The sequence below is a fragment of the Anser cygnoides genome, chromosome 7, assembly GCF_040182565.1.
Source record: "Anser cygnoides isolate HZ-2024a breed goose chromosome 7, Taihu_goose_T2T_genome, whole genome shotgun sequence".
Taxonomy (NCBI): Eukaryota; Metazoa; Chordata; class Aves; order Anseriformes; family Anatidae; genus Anser; species Anser cygnoides.
This window is the reverse complement of record NC_089879.1, coordinates 14590912-14606944: the sequence shown is the minus strand read 5'-3', so window position 1 is coordinate 14606944 and position 16033 is coordinate 14590912. Positions and strand designations below refer to the sequence as shown.

Sequence of the window (16033 nt, the reverse complement as noted above, 5' to 3'; positions counted from 1 at the left end):
GTGCAACGGAGCAACACACTCATTCCTACAGGGAGTGTTTTTCCCCAGGGTGGCGTGTAATCCCTCTCTACGATTCCAGATAAACAGGGAGGTAAGGGATCCATCACTGCTGGGTTAGATTTATATCACAGGGTGTAGTGCTGTTCAGGTGGAATCTTTCATAAATAGGAGCTGGAGGAGAATGGCAGTGTGTAGACTAGAAGGTATCATAGACCTGGGATGCTGTCCCGTTTCTGGGAGAGTGACTTTAGTATGTGATAATGAAATCAGTCAGGAGAATTTAGACTCTTGTGCCCCTGTGTTTCCTGCCTCCCAGGTGTCCTGCATACCTCTTCCATGTTCCTGCATTTTCTTATGCAGGCTTTGAAGAGAACTTCTGCTTTGCATCACAGATGGTCATCCTTGAAACTTTATTTTGATGTGATTTGCAGGCTGCCATCCCACCTAAGCAGACTTGTGACATTTTGGATGAAAAGACTGTCAGTTCTGTGCCAGCACTGTTAACTGTCTTTTCGTTTCAGTTCTGAGGATTTCTACCAATGCCGGTCAATGGAAAGAGCCTGCAAGCAAGGTGACCCATGCATTAGTCAATATTAGGTAAGGAGTAAAAGTTAATGACCATTTCAGAGATTCTTGTCTTGTGTGACTGCATTCTTATTATGACACGTTCCCATTTGTTGTATTGAATTTGGTTTTGAATTTGTTTGCTTTGTTGGGCTAAATTGCTGCTCTGAACAGGACCCTCTGGGATAAAGAGAGGGTCACCAGGGTTTGATTGTCCTTTTCCTAATAATTCTCTCAGCTCTTCTGTAGACTGAGTGCTTTCAAAGCATACCACAAGCTGTAATGAATTAATCCTCGCAGCATCCTTGGGAGAAGTTATACAGTAGGGAACAATGCTGTGCTGGCAGGACGATTGTAGCCTAATGGATTTCTGTTGCGTGATTCTATTGCAATTCTATGAAGCTGTGAAGAGGACTATAAGGCAGCTATAATAAGCAGATTTCAAGCCTCTTTTAAAATTACAAGATTTCAGTGCATGTTTGAAATTGATTATTTAGACGTTTCAATATTCTTTTAAACTTCTTCTTTCTGCTAAAGGGCAGAAGCTATCTTCTACTTGTAAGGTTAGGGAATATCTGGCGTTGTTTTGTGTTCTGTTCCTCCAAGGCAGCTGTAATTTCTCTTCGTGTCTTGTGAAGCCACTAGAACTGACCAAGCTGGAGGATGGGGTGCTGGGACAAGTGGCTCTTTGATCTGGGTGACTGGAAAATAGAAGAATGAGAGAGAGAATTTGCTGTTTATCTCTAGCTTGTAAGCAAACCATAAGAGATGAGTATACTGAAAAAGCATCTGCCGATTGCTACCCTGCTTGTTTCCCACGTGCTCTTTCTGAGAGGTATGGTGTCTTTCTGTGTAACAGCAAGCAGCTCAGTATTGCTAGTACTTGTCATTTTTCTTAGTACAAGAGAGATTGTGTAGGGCAGACCATCTGAGGGCATCTTTCAAGTCGGTATGCATCTTATGTGTCTATAAACTACCTTAGTAAGTCTGTAAGCTTAACCTCACATATAGTTCCAGAAGATTTGTTTTTCTCCTACCGTTATTTTTGTTTTTTGTAAACAGACATAAATGAATGCTTGTGGGCAGATAATGCACTCTGAATGAAGCAGCAGAACAGATAGCTGTTGGCAAAGTAATGTCGTTTAACGTGACACCGTGTCTGCCGTGGGAATTCTCTGTATAACCAGAGAGAAAAGTCTAATCTGGGAAGAGATTTAAAAAATAAATAAATAAAGCCACCAGCAACAACAACAAAAAATACAAGCGGTCATAAAGGGTCTACGCTCGCCTCTGGGTTGTGCAGCCAAGATTTTGTGTCTATTCATTTACTGTTGGCTTAACAACTGGTGTCGTAAGGATCAGCATGCAACTGAGAAGAGATACAACCAAAAAAGTGGCACTGTTACCTCTCTCTGGACAGCCTGTATCAGGGGGCGGTGCTGTCTGGAGCCTGTGGAGCCTCCAACATGTTTCTGTACGAGATTTTTAGTCGATTTTCCTTTGTTCTGCCTAGTGCTTATTTATGTTGAAATTTCATCCAGTCTTTCACTAGCCTTTCAAGTTTTCATGAATGTATGTTTTTCTTGGTGAAATTAGGTGAGGCCTAAATTAGAGATAATTCAAGGCCTAGAGAGGGATTAGTCTTTAAAGTTAGTCTGATTTATCCACTTTCCTCTCCCCTGAAGTGTGGGGGAGAGTGGTGTATTTAATTTGCTTGATTTTCTTCTTCTCATGCTAAAAATAAAACAAACCTTGCACTGGGAGGGATCTTTGAGTATATTTCAGAGCAGCTGGCTGTTGGAAGCTGGAGAAATTCAAAGGTGCTGTACTTGTGTGAAGGCGATCGAAGCATCATGCTGTCACAAGTGGTGATAGGACTAGATGCGCTTTTTTTCTGTATGAAGTTGGGGGCCGGTGATGATGTAGTATTTTTCTGACCTAAAGACTGAATTTAGGCATTTGAAAATCTTGGATCGTGCAGCAGAAAAAGACAAGAGGTCTGAAGCAGCAGCATCCACAGGAAGACTTAAAACCAGGGCCACGTATTTTCTTCTGATGTTGGACCAGGAATGCACGCCGGAGCCTTGTGCAAACACACTTGTGGCTCTCTGTTGCATGCAGTCATGGAGCTGTTGCAAGCCCAAATCGCCAAGGAGAAACAGGGAGAATGGATGCTTGAGAAGAATAAACTTTCTAGAGCTGTCAGGATGATGGCTTTATTAGAGAAACAGTACGTTAACACGTGCCAATATTATTATAAGATGTAATTATGTTATGCATTGATAAGAACATGCTGGTTTCTACTTGCCTTAGCTCCTCATTGTCTGAATTGCCTGGTGTTTATGCCCCTTTGGTTTCCCCCTAGGGTGGCATTAGTATATGGTTTCTTACTTGATGCCTTTGCCATGAAGAAAACGGGTTTAGAGAAATCCACCTCATGTTGGAATTTATTCTCAGCTTGTTCCGTTGTTCTGGAAGGTTTTTATGAGCAATGATTACCTGCTTTTGGCTGCATCAGTGCAGTGCCAAGTCACGCTTTGGTTATATCTCCATCTCATTACAACTGCTATTTAAAAATAATAATAAAAAATGTCATTTCCTTATTCTAAGGCCTTCGGTAGGAAAGATTAAAAATGTAAAATTCATATAATGTGTGTGTGAATGCATGATAGTGGGCTTTACTAAGTTTCTTAAATCCTAATGTACAATTTTATGTGTATTTCTGCAAGGAGAGAAGTGTTTGTTTACAGCTTCTCAAGGGTGCAGTGGATCTACGTACAGGAGTAACGGCTGGGGAGACATAAAGCAGTCCCATTTGTACCCCCCACGGTGGCGGATTGGCGAGGTCATCTGATTAATTGCTTGTTACAGGCAGGCTGAGGAATACCAAGAGAATCTTTGATACAGTCTTGTTTATTCTCAGCTGGAGAGAGATCCCACTTCGGCTGTGTATCCTATTATTGTATTAACTGTGTAGCTGGACCGTGTTCTCCAGGAGGCAGTCTAATTGGTTTTTGTTGTTGCTATAACTTTATCTGATTTTTTTTTTCTATTCCTTACTCCAGTGTAAAGAATAATCATGAATGTTCTTTTCATTGAGTATTGGGAGAGGGGGAAATATTCCTACCTTCTCTCCGTACCTCTCCCTTTTAGAGATGATTCATAATTTCTATCCTACCTGAAGAAAGTAGAAGACAAATAGCCTTGGCTGGCTGAAATCTTATGTACTATACTGAAATTAGTGATCCGCATCGCTGTCCTATCTCATAATAGTGCTTATAACTTCTATCTGCAAATTTGGCTCTGCTTTACATAAATAATTGAGGTAGGATGGACTGCAAGATGCGGCTGTAGCATTGATGGGGCTGAAATGAGGAGCTCTAGCCGCTGGTGGTTTGAAAACTCACCTTCTCACCTCTGAGGAAATAAGCAACTTTTGATACAAGTAATTTTTTTGAAGCTAATGAGCCTCTTTTAAGATAACATTGTGCAGGTTTGCATTTAATGAGAATTTTATTAATGCCAAGTTCAAAGGGGCACCTTCTGATTGCTTACTCAGTGAGGAAGGTGGCAGCTGAAGCCTTGCGTTCTTTTAATAGACTTTCTCCTGATCTGTGATTTTTTTCAAGGTGAATAAATAGATTAACTTGATGATTAATGGACTGAATTCCCCATTGTCTGAAATTCAGTCCCATCATCATTTTAAAATAATTTTATTTTTCTCACTCAAAACACTTCTAAAAAGTGGAAAGTAAGTTTGTAGTATGGAATAGGTAATAGAATTTTATTTTTTTTTCAAGCATGTTTTATGTGCTGTTGTAGCATACACTGCAATCCTCACTTGGGTGCTTTCACTCACTTTGCCATCTTGCAGCTACTTTTGTTTCACACGAGCCCCTCTGCGATGTTTTCTTTGTACAGGAGGGGCTGCTTCTCCCTCGGCTGCTTTTGGGGTTTTAAAGGAGAGATTGGGGATTTGGAGGAGCACTTATAGCATTGCCTGGATGTATATAAAACGGTTATGCTTGCCGCTAGCGTGGGCAGGAGGACTCTGAAGGAACATTTATGTCTTTACTTGGGTGAAAGAAGGCCAAGTTGGGCTGTACTTGTTTGTTGTAGGATCCCTGCCCTGAACTATATAGCTCATGTTAAATTACCAGCGCTCCACAGAACTGCACTTACTGAAAACCTGATAGAGGAGGCGGCTCCATTCAGAGGTCTGATAGAAATTGAGCAGCTGCAAGCAGTCTACATTGTACCTTCAGCATTGTTCTGCTTTATGGCAACAAATTCAGCAGCTCTGCACGGGCAGAAGAGTGAAATGCTGCTGACCTAGTCACGTTGTAAGGGATGGCTGTCGCGTTTATGTAGGATACGTTTAAGATCAGACATGCTGATAGGTATGTGCCTCTGTGTAGAGTGGAGGCCTGGGGATTACAGTCAGCTGAGACTATTTAAAATACATATTTTTCACTTCTTCCCCCAGCTCTTCTCTCTCTGTCTCCCCTGCCCCCAACCACACACATTTATGCAGACACACACACAAACATATTTCCTTCCAATAGGAATAATGGAAAAGGGAGGGCAAGCCCAAAGATTGCTCATGAAAATAAGTGGTCAAGAAAATATTTTTCCATTTGCATATATTAAAAGGATGCATGTATATGTAATGTATATTTTATGTATATACACATGAATGTATGTATGTATATTTTGTATATATATGAATATATATGCCTGTGTGAATACATTTATGTAAATCTGCATTATGTGTGTGTGTGTATACAAAACCCACACACATCTTGCCTGGGACAATGGGCTAATCTAAAGCCATAACTTCCCCCTTGAGGGGGAGAATGAAGACACATTTCCAACGTTGGTTAAAGATGCTGAGTTGTTATTCCCATCAGCAGCATTTGCCAGTGGGACTGTGCTGCATGAGTAACTAAAAGCTGGGCAGTGCAGAACTGCTGGGCTTGAACCCTTCAGTGCTGACACCAGAGGGTGCTCAGGCATCCAGGTTAGTCCTGTCTCATCTCGAGTTTGTTTCCTACTGACTCTTAAACCCGATTGCGAGGGCTGCCACTGGTGGAATAACAACTCCATTAAATTGTTCACTGAGGTATGTTTAATGGTAACGACCTCTGACATGCTGTCGCTGCTAATCAGTCTAACTGAGCTCAGATCATAGGCTAGTACAAGACAGTTAACAAATTAGGAAAAGAAAAAAAAAAGGGCAATGAAACCCAAAGAGAAACTCATAAATACGTTTTATTGGTACTTTAAAATGCTAATAAAATTTTGCTGAGGTTAAGGATCAAATCGTTACTAAAATGCTGTCAGAGAACTTTCAAGATACGTGTACTTATTTGAAGAATTAATTCATGGCTTTTTTCAAGTGGTAGCCTGAAAAAAATGATCCCAGAAAAGTAAATTCTAGATAAGGATTCTTGCTTGGTTCTAGGTCTTTTCTGGTGAGTTGTAATCCCTTCAGCCTTAATTGAAGGAGCAAGGTTAGTAGACCCTTCTTGTCATTTGACATGTTTTGCGCTGCATGTTTTTCTTGTTCCACAGGGACTTGGGTGCATCAGAACAGTTCCTGAGATACCACAGTGGTTACAGTGGAGCTTGGCTACTCTGAGTTCATCTGCTGCCACTGCTTGTTTTTTCACTTGACCTTGCAGTCTCTGGTAGGGAAAGTTTACTTGCTAGGAGCAACAGATTTTGATGTGAACAGGTTCTGGCATTAGCTGGCATCTCAACAAAGGAAGGAGGTGGATTCAAAGGCAAAAAACTCATTTATAGGCCACTGCTACCAGCAGCTTAGTAACAGAAGAAGAATAAAAAAAGAAAGAGGCATTCCTATCTCAGGGTGCATCGTTTTGTCTTTCCATGGCACCCTACCCATGCTTCCAGTGTTTTTATTAACTTTTAGGGTTTTTCCTCTAGTCGTGAAACTTTGATCGTTTCGTGTCTTTTTACAGTATCTGATTTCTTGTTGAGACAGTGGTGTTAGCCTTCAGTTATTGCTCTTTGTTTACTAGCTGATTCATCCTGGTGTGTTTCGCTTACAGAGCACTAGCCAATTTCATTCTGCTATAATTTTCCTTCATTCGTTCTCATTCATGCAGTGGCTTAATTAAATGCTGTCTCTGCCACTGGCCCAAATCCAGAGAGCAAATCTGCTAGTGGAGTGACATTGTGTGGACCAGTTCCACTAACACAGCAGCATGGTTCAGCAAGTCAGGTGCATCCGAGGTCACCTTCCCTCTTTTTGCCAGTAACTTCCATGTCAGTCAGTGCAGACAGGGAGGCGTCTCTGACAATGTCAAGTCAGTTTTCTCTTTTGGTTTAATGTACCACCTTAATTTTCTGCGGTGGATTTTTGGGAGGAGGATTATCGGTGTTATTATTTGTGGTAACTGAAGGTTTCTAGAGCTGATGCTGATTTTGAGCAAAACCATTTGTATGGCAAAGAAATGTCTCTACCTGAGATACCAAATGCCCCTGAAGGTATGTAAAGGACATGTAGATGTGGTGCTTAGGAACATGGTTTGGCAGTAGACTTGGCAGTGCTAGATTAATGGTTGGACTTGGAAAAGACCTGTAAGATTATCAACCTAAATGACTCTGTGCTTCTAAATGCAACTGCCCTGTAAATAGGGAAATTTGTCTGCAGCCCGTGTTTACTAGATTTGTGTCTACAGATTGTGAGCACATGAGATGGAGTCACTTAAGCTGCTACCAATTTTTTCTTGATAGCTTAATAGCTTTGGAAACATGCTTGGCACACAGTTTCAACTTTTGGGCTAGTGAATTCAGGGTCTGGAGCTTATTGAGAATAGCCATCAGAGGGGAAAAAATGAAAGGCACTTATCATTGTTTACATTGGCAGGGTTTTTGATTTATCTTAGTGGTGGACCTAGTATTTATTGCTCTCCTGACTTGTTTGCAGATATTTTGTTCTTGAATTCCCTTGCTAGGCACAGGCAAGTTATGTATGAGCTCAGTAATACGTTAAAGCATATGCTGCAAAGCTGGGATGCATTTTTGTGTGCATCTTGTTGTTGTTGTTGCAGTACAAAATCAAAAAAAGGTCTGCTGTTTTCCCACTTTGAATGGTTGTATTGTTTCATTCTGCTTACGAGAACAGTCTTAATTATTCCTCTGGTATTGTGGCTGGCCAGAGTTCAAATCCTAATTGACAGACTTCAACCTTATGGTAGATATCTTTGTTGGTAGCCCTCTTGAAGCCAAGAAGCAAGAAATGAATAGGTTCTGCAGCCACAGTCTCTTGGCCCCAAAGAACTGGCCCTACTGGAATACAAATGAAGCACAGTTTGAAACAGCTGCTTATAGCTTGTCAAAACTTCGCCCATGCTGTTCTTATTCTTTCAGTAAATATAAGGGACTCTGATCTCCACCAGTCTCAAGTTTAGCTTTCAAGATTTACTTTAATGGAGGGAGAACATTAAGGTGCTTTCTTCGTAACCCAAACAATGTAAAAATCATTGTGAGCTTAAATAACACCTTTATCCCTTGAAACATAATGTAGAATAATGCTGCTTTGCTCTCTGTTAAAAAGAAATCTGTTGCTCACAGCAGCAGCTGGAATTATTATTCCCTCTGAAAGTCTGGGCTGTGGGATGCGTACTTATTTTGAAAAGCTTTTCAAAATCCAGTAACATGTATTTCTTATTATCTTCGACTAGCGGGGGGCCTAACATTTGTTTTTTGCTCTAGAAATGTAAATGTCCTATTCTCTTAATTCTTCCTTTAGGACTAAATTGATAAAGTACCTGCTTATTAAGTACATCTGCTCGTTAGGGAAATGAAGTACCTACCTTATCTCGAACTACAAGCAAGGATAATGCATTGTTAGCACGACTGCAGAACTGCGGTCTGTTTGAAGATTGCACCAGAAACTGGAGCTCCATTCCCAGGGAACCGTGGGAGGAGGGCATCTTGTTTAGAAGACTTAGTTCATTAAGAGAAACATGCATCCTAGCTTGCAGAGGTAAAGTACTTGTTGTTTAGGAGCTCTTCCTCTTGAAGGTAGAGAAAGTTGCCTTGCTTTGTCCAGCACAGGGGCTAGCTTCGCAGCCAGCAGTAAATGCCGGTTGGTAAAGCCAAGACTTTATGTATGCCTATATCAAGGTGAACGTGAAATGCTACCTGCAGTGGAAAAAAGGGAGCACAACTCAGTTGGGATTTTTCTTCCAAAATGTGAAAATATTCTGGGCTCAGATATCTGTGTGTCCGGTTAGAGACCGTAAGAAGGTTCAGGTGGTCTGAATTCTCTTGGATGAAGTGCCAGGGTATTTGGGAGAAGGCACCTATTTGGGAATGCAAGCTTTCATTATTTCTTTCATTATTCTTCATTTTTTTCCCAAATCTTGTATCTAGAAAGATTATTCAGAGAATGATGGGGTAATGCTTCTGAGGTAGCCCAGTTTTCCTTAGCTTTGAGGCCAGGCTCAAGGCAAGCTCATCTCATCTCGTTGCCTGTCTCAAGGGAAGCTTGCCGCGAAGCTCTGGCAGTCAGAATGTCCATATGCTTGGCAGGTCCTCAGCTGTCAAAGCCAAACAAATTAAGGTAACAGTGATCTCAGGAAAATCACTGATGATGGGTGTCAGATTTTGATATCTCATGCTCGTAAGGGCTTAGTTGAAGGGATGTTACTTAGTGCTAAAACTGCCCCAGTGTGCTTTGTCAGTCTGCATTCTCCATCTCTTGAAGCAGGTATAAGCTGACTGTGGCTGAACGGGAGGATTCACCTGCCATTCGTTCCTGCCTTCCTGTATGAGGGGAACTGTCTGGATTATGTTAGCTGCATGAAAGGGAAGAGGCTGGAAATCTGACCCCAGATAAGACTACGTAGGCAGGAAAAATAAAAGCAAAATGTGTTTTAGCCAGTCTGTTTTTTCGTTTGTTTGGTTGATTGTTTTTTTAATCTGTTTATGACCACTGTCATCACTGATGCAACTTAGCATGACTCTAAGCAGATGTTCTCTTGTGCTGGTGTAGTGCAGGGCGATTTCTGCAAACTGCTTTTTCCATTAAAAGCAACTACTGCCTAAAGTTTCAGTTTGGGTACTGGGCTTAAGAAAATACTGCCACGAGCCCAAAAAAGTGAGAACGTGGGTGCTGCCTGGCAGAGTGTCTTGAGAAGATGAGGACCTTGCCGCATTGGATTCCTGTTTGATAGAATATAAAAACAATTTGTTTCAAATGTCTTTTATTTTGAGGGTGTCCAAACGTGGAATGACCTGAAAAGCTCCCTGACAGTTCTTTTGCCTGACTTTGCTAGAAGACTTTGAAAGCCCAAAAGCTCTGTCATCTTGCTGCTTTAGTGATTAATTAGGTCATCACTTTGTGTGTTAATTACAGTGACATTTTTCTTCTCATTAGTTGGATTATGGGAAGTTTGAGCCTGTAGGATGGGAAGTAATGCAACCTTTGTGACCAAGTGAAGGATCACTTCAAACTTTAAAACACTGAATTTCAGTGGTGTCTCTGGGTACTGTGGAAAAAATGCTTCTGTCCGCTATAGAGGGTATAGCTGGTGTGTGCTTTGAGGGCAGGATAAATGCCTTTTATTCTAAACAATCTTGTGATGTTGCCAAATCTTTGGATGAGAAACTTTAAACTGGCTCCTTCTTCAGAAGGTTGTGGATTGTGCTAATTAATGGAAAGCTCTTGCTGCTGACAGAGGGGGTGTGAATATGAAATACCTTATACAGTGCCCTTCATGGGGTGTCTGAAAGGCTTAACAGTGAGCCTGTTCAACAGGACAGTGTACATGCTCAAAGGCCAATTGAGCAATTTACTTATACTTTTTTTAAAATTATTTAGTGCCCTCCTTATTTTGCAGCACCATTTGCTTCAGAATCTGGACTTGACATTAACTTTATATGGACATTCGAGATGAGCCTGCCTGAGGCAAATGTTCCCTTCTAAACTCAGGAAGCAATAGGTCTGCCATATGTTGTTCCTAACTCCTTTGTCCACTAGCATTTGAAAGCCGTGGTTGCTTTGAGGCTAGCCTGTGTGCGATTTCTTGAGCCTTGTTGAAGGAGCAGAGACACTGTACAACTTTCACTGGGTATCTCCTATTTTTTTCTTTGTTTGGTGTCTTCCACTCTCAGTATGAGCTTTTGCCAGAATTGAAGATTTGCAAAACAAGACGGCTCCAAGATTTTAAGTTTGACTGGGAAATAAACTCAGATTGCAGTACTGGAGGTGCTTCCCAAACTCTTCTCAGCATAGGTGATCTAAAACTGGAACAGGTTGTGCAGTCACCATCCTTGGAGTTATTCACATTTTGCCTGGACAAAGCTACGAGCAACCTGGCATTGCACCAGATAACCTCCAAAGGTCCCTTCTCACCTAAGGCATTCTGCGATCCTGTGATTCTGTAGAGAACGGTCTCTTTCCTGCTTGGGCAAATGGTAAAAGAAGCAAAAAGGCTCATTTTGTTTGGGTTCTCTGTGCTCCGTACTACTTCTGGATCAAGCTGTTAAAGATGCTGAGTAGAGCACTTATTTAAATCAATAAGAGCTCGTGGCGCTCAGCATCTATTTTCTTTCTCTGAAAGATCAGTAAAGGGTAAAAACCAGAGGTCTCGCAGTGCAGGCTGCCGCAGATGCCCAGTATTGTCTGCTGTCTCTGAGCTTGCCAGTCAATTGGATCCTGCTGATGAGATTCAACTATGCAACTCAGTCATTTGTAAGAAGAAACTATTCCAGTATGATTAATGCTGTGGTTGATGACGAGGACAGAAAGCGCTTCTTTGAATAATGCCTATAATGGCATATTCCCCCGTGTGTATGTTTAAAGGAAGAGTCTATGCTTATATGAAATTGAGGGCATTTAAGAGGCAGTTAATGACAAGTGAAAATGATAGCTAGGGTAGATTAATTGTTAAATGAATTGTGCCTGCACTTGCTGTCGTTCTAATGTGATATCAGTCTAATTATAAGTATGATGTTATATAGCAGGAAGGCATCAGGAACCAATACTGTGCACTTATGTTCAGGCCAGAGGACTTGAGAGGCTTAGCCATAACAAGTTTTTCACCAGTGTAGCCATGTTTTGCTTTTTTTTTTTCCCCACCTTCTCTGGAGTACCAAAATCTGTATTTTGAATAATTTCATATTTGTAAATTCTTCTCCAGACTTTCCTGACAATGCAGTAAAGCAGTATTTACTCATAATTACTTTAATATGGGTTTGTTTGAATTGTTTTCTGGATGAGACTATACCACATGAACTTGGTTTGGAACACAGCTCTAGATTTTTTCATTATTTTTTTTTTTTCATTGCACTTGATCTCTGGAACACTTTATTTAGCTTTGATTTGGCATGGGGCTACTTTACATTAATGCCTTCAATCTGAGCTGAGCATAAAGGAATTACCAGGATGGGAGAGGACTGAAAGCAGCCAGGCAGAGGTCTCATATTGTCATTACTCTGTTGCTGGCAGCACAACTCAACAGCCAGAAGAAATTTGTCTTTTGAATTGATTCTGGGTGACAGTGGGGCAAGAGTTGCATTCTCTGGCAATCTTTTTTCACGTATGGCTCGTAGTCTCAGCTGAGTCGAGTGAACTTTGTGCAGTTTCTAGATCAAGTGAAACATTGCCAAGTATCTTTTGGTAAAGTTTAGCAGTCCCTGTTAGGGCTTGGCTTGCATATGCACTGAGTGGTTCTTGAGGCCTTTTTTTTCCTGTCTGATTACACTTTTCAAGATCGTTTTAAAGAGTTTACTATTGTGTTTAGAGGGGAAGCAGTTTGGACCCAAGGACACCTAGAGGTTGTGCTCTTTGATTGCTTTCAGCCTGCTTATCTTCATGATCCAAAGTGTTCACTCGAGGGGAACAGTCATACTTCTACATAGTGAGATAGGAAAACACTTAGATCTTCTTTCCTAGGAAGAGAAGGGGCCTTCAAATTCATACCCTACTAAGATGAACTTGGATAGGGATGGACACAGATACAAGCAAGAGGGATCATCATCATTTCCTTCAAAAGGACGCTTGGTGTGTGCTTTGCCAGCCCAGCAATATGAAAACTAAGAGTTGCTAATGTAATAGGAAATTCAAGCAAAGTGGATCAGCTTCTGAAGCTGAATTGTCACACGGACAAATGGGCACGGGGTATGATGAATAAATAGAATTTGGGAGTCAAAGGATTTCAAACATTGTCCGGGGCAGTCTTGTGATCAGCTAGAACAAAGCAGTCTAAACTGATCTGGTTCCATTTAGAATTAGTCAGGGAAGGATTGTCGTGGAGCTGAGGATATGAGAGGACAGAGTCGCAGCCTTGCACCAGTGGGAGCCCAGGTAAGAGAAGAGAAGCCTGCTGAGGCTCTCAGTGAGCAGGGTGAGATTAGCAGCCCCGTTAGTAATAGTAGCTCCACGGCATTACTGAAATGGCTCAAACCCAAAGGTTTGGGCAGTGGATTAAGACACGATTCAAGTGGGTCTAGTAAACAGCATTGTAGATTTTTTTTTTTTTTCTGTATAGGGCTTGTAAAAACTTGTAGCGTGTTTTTTCTAAGTTATTTTCTTCCTGCATCATTGATTCGGAACCTATTAGTGTTAATAGGCTAGCTGGTTCGGAAAGACTGATGCCACTCCCTCCTGTCAGTCAGGGATCACTTTTCCAGTAAAGGAAGACTTTAAATGTCTTCAGTAAAATTCAGGGGCTGGCTAACAAATTGCAGTTTAGAATACATTACAGATGATGAATGTGATCTCCTTAAAGGGAAATCTATTCGTTTGACTTAGTGCTCTTACGATTAATTGCTTGCCAGATTAAATTGCTCCATAAAACGCACACTACTTTATTCGATCTCTTCATGATGAGATTAGCTAGGCCATGCTGGTTCTTTGTATGTTAATTACAAGGGTATTTTCTTCTTCAATTTAAATTGTTTAGCACAGCGTGCTTTCTCCTAGCCTCAGAAAAGATGTCTGTGTTTTTCTTTTGACCGCTGTTATATAACCCCACAGCCCTTTTTCCAGAAATGTTCTGGGATTCCTTTAGAGTATCACACACTGAAGACAACACATCCTGAGATTTTCCTGTATTTTCTTTCCTGTGCTAGCAAAACATAGGAATGTTTGAAAAGTGAAAAGCTTACCTAGGGAGCAAGATGTTTGCTCTCTGTATCAACTCAAAAATGAACGCTTCAGCAGTTGAGTGCTGTCGACATTGCTGAAGCTTCAGAGAAGATTTGGAGGGATAAAACGTGGGTTTTCCTCTTTCTTGGAGGCCTTCTGTGTACTCACTGACCATACCCAAGAGTTCTTTTTTTTTTTTTCTGAAGATCTACAAAGGGGATACCCAAGAAGCTGAATGACAGCAGAATTGTGGTAACAGCCTAAAATTATTGAAGGAGTAAATAGCTTGAGGAAAACTTCAGGAAAAAAAAAAAACACGTTGTAAACTCTCATAATAAAACTTGCCTTGGTTTCTAGGATATTGGTTTGTTCCTCCTTCATCACTCAGGGACCTGACTGTGTGCAACTACCCCCATGTGCATGCACGTGTAGCCCCTACCCCTTTGCACCACTAAGTATGGGATTTGCATATAACCCAATGTTTCCACAGCAATCTTACAGTGGCTCCATAGGCAAGTTTTTTGTTTGGTTTCTTTTTCTTTTTTTTTTATAAACTGTTTTTTTTTTTAAATCATTCATTCTCTGGGTCTAAAATTGGAAATTCTCTCTTACCCAGCAAAAATACCTATTTTTATTTTCCATCATATTTTTGATTTTTCACACACCATTTCCTGTGTGCTGCTGCTCCCCTCCTCCCGGCACACAGTGTCTTATGTTCTTCTAATATTGATTCCCAAAGGCAATTTTTTGCATTAATTAATCCAGTCTTTTATTTGCTTTGCATCCAGAGCTAAGAAAATTCAAAAAAGTGTAGCAGAACTAGGAAAGCTTCGGGAAAGGACAGTGAGGATGACTGAGGGTATGAAACCAAATGGGTTATGAGGAGCATTTGTATACATGACAAGGCTCCGGTCTGGAAGAGAGATGGCAGAGAATAAAAGACTATAAAATATTAAATGTCATAAGGAAGTGTTTCTGCAAAGAGAGGATGTATCAGAAAATCAGGTAAGTTGAAATCAAATAGATGCTGCTTTGTGTACGACTTAGGTAAGCCGGGGGATATCTGAAAGGCTATATGAATTTAAAGCAATGATTATACAAGTTAATGGAAGAAAATTCCATCGTGGGTTACTGATCGTACAGAGATCATATCTGCCTCAGGTATCATCTTGAATTGCATGGGACTGGAAGTGAGAGTCTTTTTGGGGGTGATATCACTTCATTCATGTCCTGTTTTTGTACTGTTCCCTGAGCTTCTGTTTGTAGCCACTTTCAAACTCGGGTAACTGAGCTGGCCTTTGCTACCTGACTCAGCGTGGCAATTTTTAACGTTTATGTAAATTTTATGTCAGCAACTTCTCAGGAGTCAGCTATTTACTTTAAAGCCCCTTTATCAAGAGTAAGGCAACATGCCAACATCCCTATACTACTGCTTTCATGATGAAAGATGACATTTTACTTACAATCACTCATCTAGGTTATACATGTGGTTTGTTAAATCTGTCCATAATTTTGTGTCGGGAAAGCCGAAATCCCATCCTAGATGTCTGTAGGCGTTCGTTCTTATGTGAAGGTGTTGCTTGCTGATATTTTGACCCATATCAGCTTGGTATACACAAAAGGTGGTCCCCAAGCCCTTCTGGGGCTTTCTGCTGCTGCCTGTGTGTGCCCAGGAAATATTGTCCTTGGTGATTTAGGAGAGGGATGTCTGAGATGACCGTACTTTCCTCTGAGCTGCTCTCTGATCCAGCAGCCTTTTGTTGTGGTCTGGGAATGGCAAAGAATTGTGTCATTTTCTGGTGCACTGGTGGAGAGAATGCCAAACCTCGGAAGATTTTTTTCCTTCCCTTGTGATTTTACTTTAGAATTTCAGTCATTATCTTCGCTGTTCCTTTTTTTTCTCTCCAGAAAGAACTCACGGAGAGCTGTCAGGATCATGAACTCAAATCTCATGAAAGTAAAAACCATGCCAGCTGAGCAAGGCATGATTTTAATTAAGACTAACAGGATTTTTTGCTTTTTTTCCTTTCTTGCTAGCCCTGATTCAAATATAACTGTGGGGAAGAAAGGTCTTCTTCAGTTCAGTATCCTACAGTTTGTCAGCTAAAGAAGGATGAGTTGTTCGGATCTTGTGAGACTTCTTTGATCGTAAAAAATAAAAAATTAAAGGTAGTTAGTGTTTTATTTGGGTAAGGGGACAAATCCTTTTACTTGAGCCTTTGCGGAAGAATGAATTGAACAGGGACATAATCCAGTTCTTCTGTTGCAGGTTACTGTTGCAAAAGAAGTTCACGTTGGATAATTTATTACTCATTCATTTTTCCCTTTGAGTGCTGCAGATCC

At 40.9% G+C, this 16033-nt stretch overlaps 1 protein-coding gene across 3 annotated transcripts in view; it reads left to right on the top strand.

Moving 5' to 3' along the window:
• ARMH3 (armadillo like helical domain containing 3) overlaps positions 1 to 16033 on the top strand; it is a 120866-nt gene that overhangs the window by 54618 nt on the left and 50215 nt on the right. For all 3 annotated transcript variants that reach the window (XR_010832698.1, XM_067000268.1, XM_048060432.2), the window contains exon 23: positions 522 to 597. Coding sequence is in view for 2 of the 3 variants with exons in the window: in XM_067000268.1 (XP_066856369.1) it covers positions 522 to 597 (76 nt within the window). In the remaining variant the exon portion in view is untranslated. The remainder of the gene's footprint in view (positions 1 to 521; positions 598 to 16033) is intronic.